Source organism: Hemitrygon akajei, chromosome 3 (genome assembly GCF_048418815.1).
Source record: "Hemitrygon akajei chromosome 3, sHemAka1.3, whole genome shotgun sequence".
Lineage (NCBI taxonomy): Eukaryota > Metazoa > Chordata > Chondrichthyes > Myliobatiformes > Dasyatidae > Hemitrygon > Hemitrygon akajei.
Window position 1 is genome coordinate 98,075,448 of NC_133126.1, and position 17,544 is coordinate 98,092,991.

Below are 17,544 nucleotides of genomic sequence, written 5' to 3' on the forward strand. Positions count from 1 at the left end.
AACCATTGCGTGCATGTAACAATCTCAAGAAATTTCAGCATGTTGCATAAAATACTGATGCCATGCCTTGCAGAGTGGTGACATAGTTTTCACTGGTGACATTCCAGTTTACAAATTTAAGAATAAAACTGCTGTGAATTACGTACAAACTACTCTGCATTTGAAAAAGGATCTAGTGCTTTCCCAGCATATATGATGAATAAGTTCTTCTCGGGCTTCCATCCATTTTGTAGTTTGCATTTATTTATTAGTCTGCATTGAGAGACTTGATCCTTAACATTCAATGAAACATGTAAGCAGTTAGGAAATACTATCCTCAAGCTCAGTTTATCAGTTATTGGTTCTGAAGGAAGAAACTTCAAGAGTGTTTTGATTTATGGGTAAATATTTGAACTACACGACTGTACCATATAACAATTACAACATGGAAACAGGCCATCTCGACCCTTCTAGTCCGTGCTGAATGCTTACTCTCACCTAGTCCCACCGACCTGCACTCAGCCCATAACCCTCCATTCCTTTCCTGTCCATTTTTTAAAAAAATTACAATATCGAACCTGCCTCTACCATTTCTACAGGAAGCTCATTCCACACCCTTCTTTGACAGAACCATTTACATATTGTGAAGCACAACAAATCCAAAACCAGAATGCATAAAAGATGGAAAGATAAAGTTTACAAAGTAAACTTAAAGCTATATAGAAAGTCATGTGGGTGAATTGAAGAGCAAGATACTGCTGATTTTCTAAATCTGAAATCAGATCATCAGTCTGAAACATTTAACTTGATTTCTCTCTACAACGCTGTGACCTGCCCTGCTTTATTTAAGAGTGTCTCAGTGTTACTGGGTGCTATATCTGGGAGGTTACACCAATGGATTTCTGTTTGAGAAGTTCCTAATAAGTTCTATCATTGCAAATGTTAAGTTATGCTTATGTTTCGCAGAAGAAATTGAGGAGGATAATTCCAATATGCCGAGATCCAACTGTGATGAGATCTGAAGGATTATCCAAAGTGGACTATTCCTTTAAAAAGAGAGAGAGGGAGCGAATAGCACATGTGCTATTTCAGCAACGGAGGGAGAGAGTCTGTGAGTTGACTTGGAAACTGAAAGGTGGAACTATGTGATGGACAGCTGGTGTTCAGCACTTGTGGAATACATACAAGGTCAGCTGGCTTTGTAATCAGACATGCCAGACACCAAGGAAGACACTGACACTGGTTGAGCTTTGTGTGCCCATGACCAAGGTGGGGTTTTTGCTCACAGTGTGGACAAAGGAGCAACAGGTGGGGAGCTATCGGTGTGTTTAAACCTTGCCTGGGTTGATAGCTTACTGTGAAGACCAGTATTCTTGTTTTTGTGGTCACAGTCGGTGACTTTAATAAGTTTTGGGAGCAGGAGGACGACATGGAAGATTCGACGGCATCAACACTAGGAAGACAAAACAACTCTCTATCTCACACCAACTCTACTCAATTCAAATTCCAGAACTGAACTGACTTCTTACCATACCACCATAAGACTGTATCATCTAATCACCTGAGCTGGAAGAAGCTTGGGAACTTTATTTACTCACTTTGCTAACCTGTTTATCTTATCTTGTTTTATATTATTTTATCACATAGTTACTAACAAAATAGTGTTTAAAATGGAAGACTCAGATTCCAGGAATGTCTATTTCTGGTGGTCCTTTTTAAACCCGTTATGGGGTACGTTATAAAATTGGGGGCTCATCTAGGATATGAACAAATTGGTGGGAGCCATTCTAAAACTTGTTGGGTGCTGGACTGAATAGTTGATTTGATTGGGGAAATTCCCTTTCAATTTGTGTGAACAGAAATGGAGTTTGAGGTTAATAAGTTTGTGGCAGACCAAACCCCTGAGGCGTTGGAGGATGCTAAGAGGGATGTGCTGCTGGAAATTGCTCGTAAGTTAAAAGTTAGTGACCACTCAAATGAAGAAGGTTCAGATACATCTGTTAATAGCACAGCATTATGTAGCCGAGGGGAAATTTGAAGTGGAGGTGTTGGAAATGTTTGCTGAAGGTAAAGTGTTTACCAAGGCTGAGGTTCAGATTCAGGCAGCAAAACTGAAGTATGAGAATGAGTTGCAATTAAAATGGCTCAAGGGTGAGGAGGCAGACAAGCAGAGGGACGAAGCAGATAGGCGAGGCGGTTCGAGCTGAATAGGATAGAGAAGATACAGCAAGGAGGTCCAGTGCCAGTTCGTGATGATGAGCTGGTGGTATCATTTATTATCAGCCAAGAAATTAAGTTAGTACTGCCATCTGATGAAGCTGAGGTCAACCGGTAGTTCCTACACTTTGAAAAGGTGGCCCAGACTTGGAAATGGCCGAGGGATGAGTGGGCTGTCATGGTACAAAAGTGTGTTGAAGGGGAAGGCTCAGCAGGCGTTTTCTGCCCTGACCCTTGAACAATCCAAGAATTATGATGCAGTGAAAGATGCAGTGCTTAAAGTTCATGAATTAGTTCCGGAGGCATATTGACAAAAGTTCAGAGATTTGAGGAAGTCTTGGAACCAAACTTATGTGGAGTTTGCCCATGAAAAGCGGGTGTACTTTGATTGTTGGTGTACCTCAAAAGGGACAGATGAGGACATTAACAATTTAAGAGAGTTGATGCTGATGGAAGAATTTAAAAACTGTGTCCCTGACAACATCAGGACGTACTTGAATGAAAAAGAGACTGCAACCCTGTCAGAGTCTGCTAGGTTAGCAGACGAGTATGCTTTAACCCACAAGGTAAAGTTTTTCCCGAGCAAAACCTACCAAAGGAGTAGCAGGGATAACAAAGATACCGCACAGGTTAAACCAGAGAGTAAGTTGGGAACTACTGACAAGACTAAGGAAGAAGGAAAGCAGTCAAAAGGGAAGTTTCCCAGTTTTACCTGTCACTATTGTAAGAAGCCTGGTCATGTGGCAGCGAATTGTTTTGCTATGAAAAGGGAAAAAGGAAAGGAAAAGGAGACAATTCCAACGGGTTGCGTTCAGTCGGTTGAGACACCTCGGAGAAGGAAAGGGTCAGACCAAGTGCAAGAGGGATTTGAGCAGTTTATCTCAGATGGGTTTGTGTCTGTACAAGAGAGGAGAGATACTGGTGCTTTTCAGTCACTAATATTGGATAGTGTTTTGGACTTTGGTGATGAGACAAAAACCAATGAAGTCAATATTATTAAAGGAATTGGAAAGGGGACTGAGTCTGTGCCTTTTCATAAGGTGATTTTAAATTGCAAACTGGTATCAAGACCTGAGTTGCCAATAGACAATGTTGATGTCTTGCTGGGTGGGGATGTTTATTCAGCTGTGCAGCTAACGAGCAAACCTGTAGCTGACGACCCACACACAGAAACTGATGTGTACCCCGCATGCGCAGTAACTCGAAGCATGTCTAAAAAGGCTGCTGACGCAGATAACAAAGACAGGGGTTCAACTTATGAGAGTTTAGACAATAGACAATAGGTGCAGAAGTAGACCATTCGGCCCTTCGAGCCTGCACCGCCATTTTGAGATCATGGCTGATCAATTCCTATCAATACCCGGTTCCTGCCTTGTCCCCATATCCCTTGATTCCCCTATCCATAAGATACCTATCTAGCTCCTTCTTGAAAGCATCCAGAGAATTGGCCTCCACTACCTTCTGAGGCAGTGCATTCCAGACCCCCACAACTCTCTGGGAGAAGAAGTTTTTCCTTAACTCTGTCCTAAATGACCTACCCCTTATTCTCAAACCATGCCCTCTGGTACTGGACTCTCCCAGCATCTGGAACATATTTCCTGCCTCTATCTTGTCCAATCCCTTAATAATCTTATATGTTTCAATCAGATCCCCTCTTAATCTCCTTAATTCCAGTGTGAACAAGCCCAGTCTCTCTAACCTCTCTGCGTAAGACAGTCCAGACATCCCAGGAATTAACCTCGTGAATCTACGCTGCACTTCCTCTACAGCCAGGATGTCCTTCCTTAACCCTGGAGACCAAAACTGTACACAATACTCCAGGTGTGGTCTCACCAGGGCTCTGTACAAATGCAAGAGGATTTCCTTGCTCTTGTACTCAATTCCCTTTGTAATAAAGGCCAACATTCCATTAGCCTTCTTCACTGCCTGCTGCACTTGCTCATTCACCTTCAGTGATTGATGAACAAGGATTCCGAGATCTCTTTGTATTAGTCCCTTACCCAACTCTATACCATTCAGATAATAATCTGCCTTCCTGTTCTTACTCCCAAAGTGGATAACCTCACACTTATTCACATTAAACGCCATCTGCCAAGTATCTGCCCACTCACCCAGCCTATCTAAGTCACCCTGAATTCTCCTACCATCCTCATCACATGCCACACTGCCACCCAGCTTAGTATTATCAGCAAATTTGCTGATGTTATTTTCTATGCCTTCATCCAAATCGTTAACGTAAATGGTAAACAGCTGTGGTCCCAAAACCGAGCCCTGTGGCACCCCACTAGTCACCACCTGCCATTCCGAGAAACACCCATTCACCGCTACCCTTTGCTTTCTATCTGCCAACCAGTTTTCTATCCATGTCAATGCCTTCCCCCCGATGCCCTGAGCTTTGATTTTACCCACCAATCTCCTATGTGGGACCTTATCAAATGCCTTCTGGAAATCGAGGTACACTACATCCACTGGATCTCCCCCGTCTAACTTCCTGGTTACATCCTCGAAAAACTCCAACAGATTAGTCAAACATGATTTACCCTTGGTAAATCCATGCTGGCTCAGCCCAATCCTATCACTGCTATCTAGATATGCCACTATTTCATCCTTAATAATGGACTCTATCATCTTTCCCACCACTGACGTCAGGCTGACAGGTCAATAGTTCTCTGTTTTTTCCCTCCCTCCTTTCTTAAAAAGTTTGTCAGAGACTTTTCTACCTTCCATGCTACATCAGGGTTTGGGTAGTAAGGGGCGATGAGAAAGGTTTGTCCTTGTCCAGGGATGAATTTATAGCAGAACAAAGTCGAGATTCTGAAATTGCTGCGTTAAAGGAGACAGCTCTCACAAAAGAAGAGGTTCAGAGAGAGTCAGTAGGATATTATCTGAAAGATGGGGTGTTAATGAGGAAGTAGAGATCACCTACTGTGCCTGCAAGTGAGGAGTGGGTCATTGAACATCAATTTGAGGTCCCAAAAGTTTACAGGGCCGAGATTTTAAACATGGCCCATAGTATGCCTTTAGGCGGACACTTTGTAGTGAGAAAGACAGTGAACAGGATTATGAAGGAATTCTACTGGTCTAATTTAAGAAATGATGTTGTGAATATTTGCAAGACTTGCCATACCTGCCAGGTTGTGGGGAAACCAAATCAGGTTATTCAAGTAGCACCACTTAAACCAATACCTGATTTTGATGAACCTTTTTCTAGGGTCATAGTGGACTGTGTTGGCCCATTGCCAAAGACTGCAGCTGGCTATGAGTATCTGTTAACAATCATGTGTGCTGCGTCTAGGTTCCCTGAAGTGGTGCCTCTCAGAAACATCAGGGCCAAGACTGTGATAAAAGCACTTATCAAGTTTTTCACACTGGTAGGGCTAACTAAAGAAATCCAATCTGACCAGGGTAGTAACTTTACTTCAAAAACACTCTGGCAGATATTTGATGAGTTGGGCACTAAGCACATTGTGTCATCTGCATATCACCCATAGTCCCAGGGAGCTTTGGAGCGGTTTCACTCCACTGTTAAGACGATGATTAAAACGTATTGTGTGGAAAATGGAAGAAACTAGGATGAGGGGGTTCCCCTACTCCTATTTGCTGTTAGAGATTCAATTCAAGAATCCCTGGGGTTCAGCCTGTTTGAACTTGTTTTTGGTCACAAAACTAGGGGACCTTTGACCCTACTCAGAAAGCAATGGTCAGATCAGAAAGTGTGTATGAGCATGCTTAGTTATGGTTTGGAATTCAGAGACAGACTTAACAAGGCTTGTGACCTTGCGAAGCAGAATTTACAGCACTCTCAGATAAACATGAAGCAGTGGTATGACAGGAAGGCGAGGGAGCAGAGATATCGTGTTGGAGATAAGGTCTTGGTGCTATTCCCCCTCCTTACCAACCCCTTCAAGTGAGATTTAGTGGACCATATGAAATAACTAAGAACATTGATTCTTTGAATTATGTTATTAGAACTCCTGACCGAAGAAAGGCTACTCAAGTTGTGCATGTAAATATGATCAAGCCTTATCATGACCCCAAAATAGCACCTGTAAGTACTGTTATGACAACAGAGAAAATTGTGGCGCCTGGTACTGAGATACCAGATAATTTTAATGAGCTCAGTGCAGTTTCCAACAGACTCAAAAATTCTGATGTTTTGATAAATATTGACAGAAAGATCCGTTATTTGGAGCCAACGCAGCAAAAACAACTGAAGAGCTTAATTAGCAAGTATAAGGATTTACTCCCTGACATCCCAAGACTGTGCACAGTTGAGGTGCATGACATAATTGTAGATAAAGTTGATCCCATTAAGCAGCACCCTTATAGAATGAAACAAGACAAAAATAAAATGTTTAAACAAGAAATCGGATACATGCTAACAGCCGGCATAATTAGGCCAGCTACCTCAGACTGAGCATCGCCCTGCATTATTGTCCCTAAACCGGATGGGAGTATGAGATTCTGTACTGACTACAGGAAAGTTAATGCAATAACCAAGACAGATGCTTATCCCATCCCAAGAGTGGATGACTGTATTGACAGAGTAAGGCTAAATACCTTACAAAGATTGACCTGTTGAAAGGATACTGGTGCGTTCCTTTGACAGAAAGGGCTAAAGAAATATCTACATTTGTGACACCATCTGGATTGTATGAGTACAATGTTTTACTCTTTGGGATGAAAAATGCTCCAGGAACGTTCCAAAGGATGATGAATTCAGTGATTCAAGATTTAGAAGATACAGGGGCTTATATAGATGATTTGGTTTTATGGAATGACACCTGGGAAGAGCATATCTCAGCAGTAGAGAAACTGTTTGAAAGGCTGTGCAAGGCAAATCTCACTGTAAACCTTGCTAAAAGTGAATTTGGCCACACCACTGTCACGTATCTTGGCTATGTAGTAGGCCAGGGCCAACTGGCTCCTGTGCAGGCCAAGGTTCAGGCTGTTGCTGAGGTTCCTGTTCCGATGGGCAAGAAAGTGTTAAGAAGGTATTTAGGAATGGTTGGGTATTACTGTAAGTTTTGTAAGAACTTCACAGTCATTGCTCTCCCCCTAACAAAACCCCTAGGGAAGAGTGAAAGATTTGTGTGGAATGACCTTTGCCAGGAGGCATTTGACCACCTGAAGACCATCCTGTGTTATCACCCTGTGCTCAAAGCACCTGATTTCAATAAACCATTTTCAATCGCGGTAGACACTAGTGATGAGGCTGCCGGGGCAGTATTGTTGCAAAAGGACGATGATGAAATTAAACAGCTTATTTCTCAAAGAAATTTACTCCAAGAAATTTCTCAAAGAAAATTACTTCACTGTTGAAAAGGAGTTGCTGGCGCTCATTTTAGCATTACAACATTTCGATGTCTACATATATCCTGCACAGAAACAACTTGTGGTTTACACGGATCATAATCCATTAGTGTTGTTGGGTAAAATGAAGGATAAGAATAGAAGGTTATTTAACTGGAGTCTGATATTTCAAGAGTATGACATGGACATAAAACATGTGAAAGTACTGACAATATTATAGCAGACTGCTTGTCTAGATGTTAACTTTAAGTTTGTATTGCTTTACTATGTTACCTGATAATTACACATGTATTGCTTTAAGCTGTATAATTGATAGTTAAGACAAAAATTTTGCTGCTTCATCAAATTTTTTCTTAAAAGGAGGGAGGTGTGACAAGATCTTAAGGATTATCCAAAGTGGACTATTCCTTTAAAAAGAGAGAGAGGGAGCGAATAGCACATGTGCTATTTCAGCAACGGAGGGAGAGAGTCTGTGAGTTGACTTGGAAACTGAAAGGTGGAACTATGTGATGGACAGCTGGTGTTCAGCACTTGTGGAATACATACAAGGTCAGCTGGCTTTGTAATCAGACATGCCAGACACCAAGGAAGACACTGACACTGGTTGAGCTTTGTGTGCCCATGACCAAGGTGGGGTTTTTGCTCACAGTGTGGACAAAGGAGTGACCGGTGGGGAGCTATCGGTGTGTCCAAACCTTGCCTGGGTTGATAGCTTACCGTAGAAAACTGGCATTCTTGTTTTTGTGGTCACAGTCGGTGACTTTAATAAGTTTCGGGAGCAGGAGGACGACGTGGAAGATTTGACGGCATTGACACTAGGAAGACAAAACAACTCTCTATCTCACACCAACTCTACTCAATTCAAATTCCAGAACTGAACTGACTTCTTACCATACCACCGTAAGACTGTATCATCTAATCACCTGAGCTGGGAGAAGCTTGGGAACTGTATTTACTCACTTATATTTATGCATATACTTTGCTAACCCATTTACCTTATCTTGTTTTATATTATTTTATCACGTAGTTACTAATAAAATAGTGTTTAAAATGGAAGACTCAGACTCCAGGTGTGTCCATTTCTACTGGTCCTTTTTAACCCATTACGAGGTACTTAACACCAACAAAATTGATCATGTGAATATATAGCAATGGACTATTATAGAAAGTTTTAATCAAAAATTGTCATGAACTTTGCATAACAATTATTAACATTATCTTTGAGATCACCAGATACATATCTACAAAACACATTATGAAACGTTTTTGTGCATTGCTTTAACTTACCTTCCAGTCTTTCTCACAGCACTTCTTTTCAATATCAGATTTTGCCATCTCAAAGTCAGAGCTGCCACAGTTCCCCACGTTATGTCGACTTCCAACTTTTTTATCCCCTTCAGGCAAGGGACCTGTACGCCGACGATCATCCAGGAAATGTTTTAATGGATTCCTGTCAACTTTTCCTTCCTAAAAATTGGGATAAAGTAGTTCTTATTATTTTCTATTCCTTTTATGTTACTTAGCCACATTATGAGCCTAGTAACAAAAATATAGTCATAAGCAATCTTTCAGATCACACCAAGTTTCAAAATTGATGATTTCTTTTGCCAGAGGTCAATTGTTTAAGCATGTATTATTATTTCCAGCACTGCAAACATCTTTCATTTCATTTCCTATGAGCATTTCAAATGAACCTCACCTTTGAAATTCAGGCTGTGATAGGGTCAGCAGGCCAGTCGCCTTGGAAAAACCAGACTGGGCGGTAATGAGCAGATTAATAGTAAGCACCGCCTGATAGCAAAGTCAGACACCCTGCATCAATTTGCTTGATTACTGACAGTAGATGAATTGTACAGTAACTAGTCAGATTAGTGTTGTTCGCTTTCTGAAAACAGGGCACTTTTGGGCATTTTCTACAAAGTTGGGTCAATTGCAGGAATAGCTTGGCTAGAGGTGCATCTAGTTCTGAACAGCAGATCTTCAGTACCACAGCTGGGACAGTGTATATTTTGATCTATTTGCTGCTCTCAGTCTATACTTGGCATGAGTGATTCAATTTAGTGCGAGTGCTTCTGTGATGGTGATGAAGTCAGGTGAAAGCAAAGCTGCATCACCTATTTAGCCACCACAGGCTCAACACAGCTGCCAATGCTTCAAGCTGGTCTATAGCATTTACATAGAAACATAGAAAACCTACAGCATAATACAGGCCCTTTGGCCTACAATGCTGTGCCAAACATGTCCTTACCTTAGAAATTACCCAAGGTTATCCATAGCCCTCTATTTTTCCAAGCTCCATGTACCTACCCAAGAGTCTCTTAAAGGACCTTATTGTTTCTGCCTCCACCACCATCGCCGGCAGCCCATTCCACGCACTCACCACTCTCTGCGTAAAAAACTTATCCTTGACATCTCCTCTGTACCTACTTCCAAACACCTTAAAACTGTGCCCTCTCATGCTAGCCATTTCAGTCCTTGGAAAAGCCTCTGACTATCAGGACACCTCTCATCCTCTGTCGCTCCAAGGAGAAAAGGCCGAGTTCACGCAACCTATTCTCATAAGGCATGCTCCCTAATCCAGGCAACATCCTTGTAAATCTCCTCTGCACCCTTTCTATGAATTCTACATCCTTCCTGTAGTGAGGCGACCAGAACTGAGCACAGTACTCCAAGTGGGGTCTAACCAGGGACCACGATTGATGAAGGCCAATGCACCATATGTCTTCTTAACCACAGATTCAACCTGTGCAGCAGCTTTGACTGTCCTATGGACTCAGACCCCAAGATCCCTCTGATCCTCCACACTGCCAAGAGTCTTATCATTAATACTATATTCTTCCAGCATAATTTGACCTACCAAAATGAACCACTTCACACTTATCTGGTTGGACTCCATATGCCACTTCTCAGCCCAGTTTTGCATCCTGTCAATGTCCCACTGTAACCTCTGACAGCCCTCCACAACAACCCCAACCTTTGTGTGATCACCAAATTTACTAACCCATCCTTCCACTTCATCATGCAAGTCATTTATAAAAATCATGAAGAATAGGGGTTACAGAACAGATCCCTGAGGCACACCACTGGTCACCGACCATGCAGATTATGACACATCTACAACCACTCTTTGCCTTCATGGGGTACCTTATCAAATGCCTTGCTGAAATCCATATACACTACATCTACTGCTCTACCTTCATCAATGTGTTTAGTCACATCCTCAAAAAATTCAATCAGGCCCGTAAGGCAAAGCCATGCTGACTATTCCTAATCATATTATGCCTCTCCAAATGTTCATAAATCCTGCCTATCAGGATCTTCTCAATCAATTTACCAACCACTAAAGTAAGACTCTACTCCCATTCTTGAAAAAGGCAACAACATCCGCAAACCTCCAATCCTCGGGAACCTCTCCCATCCCCATTGATGATGCAAAGATCATCGCCAGAGCCTCAGCATCTCCTCCCTCACCTCTCACAGTAGCCTAGGGTACCTCTCATCCGGTCCTGGTGACTTCTCCAACTTGTTGCTTTCCAAAAGCTTCAGCACATCCTCTTTCTTAATATCTACATGCTCAAGCTTTTCAGTCCACTGTAAATTGCCAAGATCCTTTTCCGTAGTGAATACTGAAGCAAAGTATTCATTAAGTACCTCTGCTATCTCCTCTGGTCGGGCTAAGTCCCCATGTCATTCTGAAGTCTCTTCCTTCAGTAAGCTCTTTAACTGTTCCTTGCCATTTGTACTCTCCATTACATAATAGAGATCATTTGACCCCACAGATCTCCCCCTCCATTCAATGTGACAATGGCTGATTGGCCCCAGGACTCATCAAATCCATGCCAGCCTCCATGGCCCTTGATTCCTTAGGAGAAGGATTGTACCAGGTTAAGCCTCTGGCTTGATAGAGTGAGGGATATACAAGCTTACAGGTTTGGTGAGATACATTTCTGCTGCTAATGGTGGTTCATAATGAGCTTCATGGATGCCCATTTCTGAGTTGCTAGTTCTTTTCAGAGTCTGATCATCAAGATTGCTTAATGACATTTCCAGTACACAAGTGTAACGGAAAATAAAATAATTTTTACTCCAGATCCAGTACAGCACAAAAAAACTGTAAGATAAGGAACACAGTAATAATCTTTTAAAAACGCACAGTAAATATAAATACATAAGATAATTTATATGCATAGATTAATTATGTCTATAAAGTGACGCCAGGCACTGGATTGTCAGTACATACCATGAGGTGACTTTTAGTATAATAAAGTCCCACCTTCACTACAAGTGTTTAAGTGTTCACTCACACCAATGCTGACAGAGCTGGCAGCTATATCCTTCAAGACATTGTCAGTTCAGTCATTGCTGATGTCACTGATAGATTCACTGCTTAGAGGGCTTTAGGCTAAATGCAGGTAGATGGGACCAACTTACTGGGCTAACAGTCAACATTCATGAGTTGGACCAATGGGGCCTGTTTTTGTGCTGTAACAAACTAAATACAGTGTTAGTTTCATTGCTTCTTCCAAATGTTGTTCAACATGAAGAAATACAAATTGGAGGGAAGCCAATAGGCTTTCCTTGCCCATGTTTGACCTGATGTCATAAGACCTCAAGGGGTCTGAAGCTGACATTGACAACTTGAAGGGTTGCTCCTTCCAACCTGGACAGGACTATACTGGCAACTCTGGTGACTCTGTCCAGTCAAATACTGTGATGCAAGAGTCTGACCCATGTTTAAGTCTGACTCTGATAACGGCCATATCAGGTTCCTGCTGACAAGCTAATGAACCACTCTTAAATTAGATACCTAAATGTTTGTCAGAAGGACTTCGTATGGTTGAGTGACTTTGCTGTGTCTACTTTCAATGACAGATGATCCATCTGGTTTTATTCTTTATGTGATTCTGCTGATAATACAATTATTGCATGGCTTATTTACTGGGTCCCTTTCAGAGTTGAGCTTTCAAACCACCTATACAACCTGGCATTTTTGTGATGTGAACCAAAGTCTCGAAGGTGCAGGATGGTTGCGGGCTGGACTGAATTGAGGTGGCGAGGCCCAGGTCTGAGAGCAAAGAATGAGCCAATGTTTGGCTGATTTAAGCATTGGGCCAGATTGAAAAGGTTAAGGTGTCAGGACTGGAGGAGAAGGACGGGCTGGTGTTCAGCTCACTGCTCCACAAGGCTTACTCATCTTTGCATTGAACTGAGGCTGTGGCCTGCAACTAATGGGCTCCTGGACCTCCTATAGTGATGACAGGCTTTGTGGCTGTGAACTGAATGTTATTTATTTCCTTTTTATTGTTTGTATGATTTGTTCTTTTCTTTTTGCACATTGGGTGTTTGGTGGTCTTTTTAAATTGGTTCTGTTGGGTTTCTTTGTTTTGTGGCTACTTGTAAGGTGGCGAATTTCAAAGTTGTATACAGTACGCATCGATAACAAATGCATGTTGAATTTTGTTAAGCTATTTCTGAGAGTGATTTGAGAGTCAACAACATTGAATAGGTCTGGAGTCACACAGAGGCCAGGCATAGATGGAAGATTTCCTCTTCCCATTTTAGTGAACTTCATGGATTTTCTACAACAATCTAGTGATTTTTGAGGAATGGTTGCAATTATTTTAATTTACAGATTATTAATTGAATTTAAATCCTACACCTATCATGGTGAGATTTGAACTCTGGTTTCTGGATTGTTAGTCCTGGCCCTAAGCCATGGTGGGATTTGAACTTGCATTTCTGGACTGTTAGTCCTAACGCTAGTACAGTAACTTAACCACAGCCCCATCACTGCTGCACCATTAATCAAAGAGGCACATCCTCACTAAAATGGTCAACTGGACTGCTGCCAGTGCTCTCGCAACTATCTTCTTCCACCTTTTTAAATTGCTTTTCCAGTTTTTGCAAAACCGTACTATGAACTCAATGCCAAAGTCTTCAGAACCCCCAGTGGTTGCCAGCACCCAAACTCCAAACCTAATCACCTTTTAGCATGAACATTTACTCGAGAGATTCTAGCAATTAGGGAATTTATTTACATATATGGATTAGAGAAGTAATGGCTGTTCTCCTTAGATCAGAGATCTTTAGACACACTCAGCAATTCAGGAACACTTTCTTCCCCTCTGCCATATGATTTCGAGATGGACATTGAACCCATGAATACTACCTCACTACTTTTTTAATTTGTTTGTTTATTTTTGCACTATTTATTTTAAATAGAAACATAGCACAATACGGGCCCTTTGTCCCACAATGCTGTGCCAAACATGCACTTATTTTAGAAATTACCTAGGGTTACCCATAGCCCTCTATTTTTCTAAGCTCCATGTACCTATCCAGGAATCTCTTAAAAGACCCTAACATATCCACCTTCACCACCGTTGCCAGCAGCCCATTCCACGCACTCACCACTCCCTGCATAAAAACAATTACCCGAGATCCTTTCTGTACCTACTTCCAAGCACCTTAAAACTGTGCCCTCTCATGTTAGCCATCAAACTCACTGCTTCAGTTTTAACTTAGCTATTTACTGTAATTCTGTTTTTTATTCTCTATACAATATTTATTCATCATGCATTGTGTTGTATTGCTGCCATAAAGTTAACAAATTTCATGACATATGCCGGTGATATTAAACCTGACTCTGATTCTGAGAGGATCTGATAGAGGTATGTATGTAAAGGTTTAGACAAAACAGATAGAGCAAAACTGTTACTGCTAACAAAGGGGTCAAGAACCAAAATGAAGACTGTTGACCAAAAGTCCAAAGGCAACGTAATTGCAATGGCACAGCTGTCAAAGCTGTTGTCTCAAACCTTAGTAACACCATCCCATCCTTCGCTGCTGTATTTTTCCCTGCAAATTTCAAAGTTACACAACAGGGATGGCCAACCTATGACACATGCACCAAAAGTGGCGCATTGCACCCCAGAAATAATAATTTTAAAAAATAAGCCTACTCACGCAAAAAGTATTAACCAAAAACCGATTTGTAGAAAAAAAAACCCTATAACAGGAATTCAAGTAGTTTAGAGCTAGAAGTGGGTTTTACTGAGAATAAATCTAAAACTTAGCAATTATTTTTAGTGATTTTATTATTTTGTGCACATCTTTTGGCAAGTGTTATCTTCTTTCACATTAATCTATTTTCAATTAAAAAAATGCTCAATGAGTCAAACTAGGAAAGAAGGACTTTTGTTCTGCAGTCGTTCCATAACTCTTCAATACACGTTTGATACTTGTTTGATCCTAAGGCGCCGGGCGTCTGCACCAGCGGTGCGTCGCAGGTTTTTGCCACTCAGTTTACAATTGACACTCATGCGCTACGGAGTTGTGCTTTGCTCATCCTTTGTGGACATTTGCAGTTTTGTACTTTTTTGAAAATTAAGCCTTGTTTTTACATTCAGTTACTCATCACAGTGCAAAAGAAAAACAGAAAGTGATAGTAAGCGTAAGTTCAATGAACAGTGGGAAAATGAGTTCTTAGTTATAGTGGGTCCGTCAGGAAAACTGTTGTGCATTGTTTGTGAAAACACTTTCTCACATAATAGAAGACATGATCTTAACAGACACTATAAAACACAACATCAGACTGAAATAGAAGGAAAACTGAAGCTAGTGCTTGGGTCTGAGTTACGGAAAGAATATGTGATTAAGAAAAAGGAAGAAATCAAAAGGAGACAAAATATATTTGTTAAAAGACTCATTAAGGTGAGTAATGTTTACTTTGCTTTTATATTAAATCAATATATCATGTAAAATGCTAAATATGTCTATATTAACATTTTTACAAGAATTGAATGGGGGTACAAGAGTTGTTTGGCGTATCTAAACTCGTATGTGAAAAAATTGACACATGGAATGTAAAAGGTTGGCAACCCCTGTTGTAATATATACAGTATATGTTACAATATACAACCTTGTGATTCATTTTCTTGCATGCATTTACAGAGAAAATAGAATTTTAGGAAGAACTTTAGATTAACAAAGACTGACAAATACCGAAGTACAAAAGACAAAATGTTAATAAAAAATAATACTGAGAACATGAGTACTTGAAAATAAGTCTGTAGACTGTGGAATTATTATTCAGAGAAGTGATCAATGAAGTTATCCATAAGGATTCAGGAGCCTGATGGTTGCAGGGTAATAACCGTCCCTGGTGGTGTGAGAACCAAGGTCTCTGAACCTTCTGTCCAATGGTAGTAATGAGAAGTAATGGCCTGGATGGTGGGGGTCTTTGATGATGGATGCTGCTTTCTTCTGGCAGCACTCCCTGTAACTGAACTCAGTGGTGAGGAGGACTTTGCCTGTGATGGACCACTGCATCCACCATATTCCATCATCTTTTCTGTTCCTTGGCATTGGTGTATCCACATCAGGCCATGATACAACTAGTTAGGATACTCTCCAGTGTGTGCCTATAGAAGTTTATCAAAGATTTTTCAGACCTGCCGAATCTATGTAAACTTCGATATATATTAAAAAAAAAGAGGTGCTGTGATGGCTTCTTTGTGACAACATTTATGTACTGGTCCCAGAACAGATCCTCTGATACATTAATGCCAAGCAATTCAAACCTACTGACCAGCTCTGTTCCTTAAACTGACATGAGGCTGTTTAACAAGGTAAGACCCCATGGTATAACAGGAAGGGTACTTGCATGGATAGAAAATTGGCTGCCAGTGACTAGTAGTGTTCTGCAGAGGTTAGCATTGGGACCACATATTTCACATTATATGTCAATAATTTGGATGACGGAATTGATGGGTTTGTAGCCAAGTTTGTGGTTGGCACAAAGCTAGGTGGAGGGGCAGCTAGTGTTGAGGAAGCAGTTAGTCTGAAGAAAGATGTAGACAGAGTAGGAGAATGGGAAAAGAAGTGACAGATGGAATACAGTTTTGGGAAGTGTATGGTCATGCACTTTATTAATGAGAGAGATCAGAGGAAAATAGCCAGACCAATTCAAGCTGACAGGAAATCAAATAACCACACATATCAACAGTAGTGTACAGAGGAGCATCTCTGAATGTTCAACATGTCAAACCTTGAAGTGGATGGGCTACAACAGCAGAAGACCAAATGTACACTCAGTACAGCAGGTACCTAATAACATGGAAACTCATCACTGTGTATATGAATAAAATGAGCAGAGCAGGAGGTTATGCATGCAACCCTGTGGTGAACCTGTGCTGATGGTGAGTGTGGGAGAAGTTGTTACCAATCTGTCAGTGAGGAAATTGAGGATCCAGTTGCACAGGACAGTACTGAGATCTAGGTCTTGAAAATTAGTGATGAGTTTCCAGGGGATGATAGTGTGGAATGCTGAGCTGTAGTCAATGAAGAACATCTAGACACATGCATCTTCATTGTCCAGATTTTCCAGAGCTGAGTGAAAAACCAATGAAATAGCATTTGCTGCTGACCTGTTGTAACCATAGGCATATTGGAGTGGATCCCGGTCGCTCCTCTGGAATAGATATGCTTCATGACCAACCTCTTGAAGCACTTCACTATAGTGGACATATCTGCTACCTAACAACAACAGTTATTGAAGCAAGTTACCATTTTCTTCTTGGGCACCAGTATGGTCGATGCCTGCCAAAGCAGAAGGTTGAAGATGTCTCTAAACACTTCAGTCAGTTGATTAGCACAAGTTTTCAGTACTTGGCCAGATATGCCATCTGGGTCAACTGCCTTCAATGGATTCATCCTCCTAAAGGAAGCTCTCACTTTGGCCTCAGAGACTGAGATAACAGGGATGTCAGGGGTTCTGTCCCCCAAAGTGCCATTGAGCTAATCTGAGAGCAATTCCTCAGTGCCATTTATGGTTGCTTGTATTTGTTTTGTACGGGGTGATGGCATTCAAGCCCCTGCCACAGTTGTCGAGCACATTCAAGTTTAGCCCAGAATTGCCAATTTGCACATGAGGTGGCCTTTCAGATGACATACCTGCAATAGGTATCATCCTAACTCTTATACTTCCAAAATTCAAAGTATATTTATTATCAAAGTACAGACATTCACCATATA

The 17,544-nt window shown here is 41.3% G+C and overlaps 1 protein-coding gene across 6 annotated transcripts in view; it reads right to left on the bottom strand.

Moving 5' to 3' along the window:
- LOC140725242 (uncharacterized) overlaps positions 1–17,544 on the bottom strand; it is a 373,081-nt gene that overhangs the window by 125,604 nt on the left and 229,933 nt on the right. For all 6 annotated transcript variants that reach the window (XM_073040438.1, XM_073040435.1, XM_073040437.1 and 3 more), the window contains one exon: positions 8,797–8,976. In XM_073040438.1, coding sequence (XP_072896539.1) covers positions 8,797–8,976 — 180 coding nt within the window. The remainder of the gene's footprint in view (positions 1–8,796; positions 8,977–17,544) is intronic.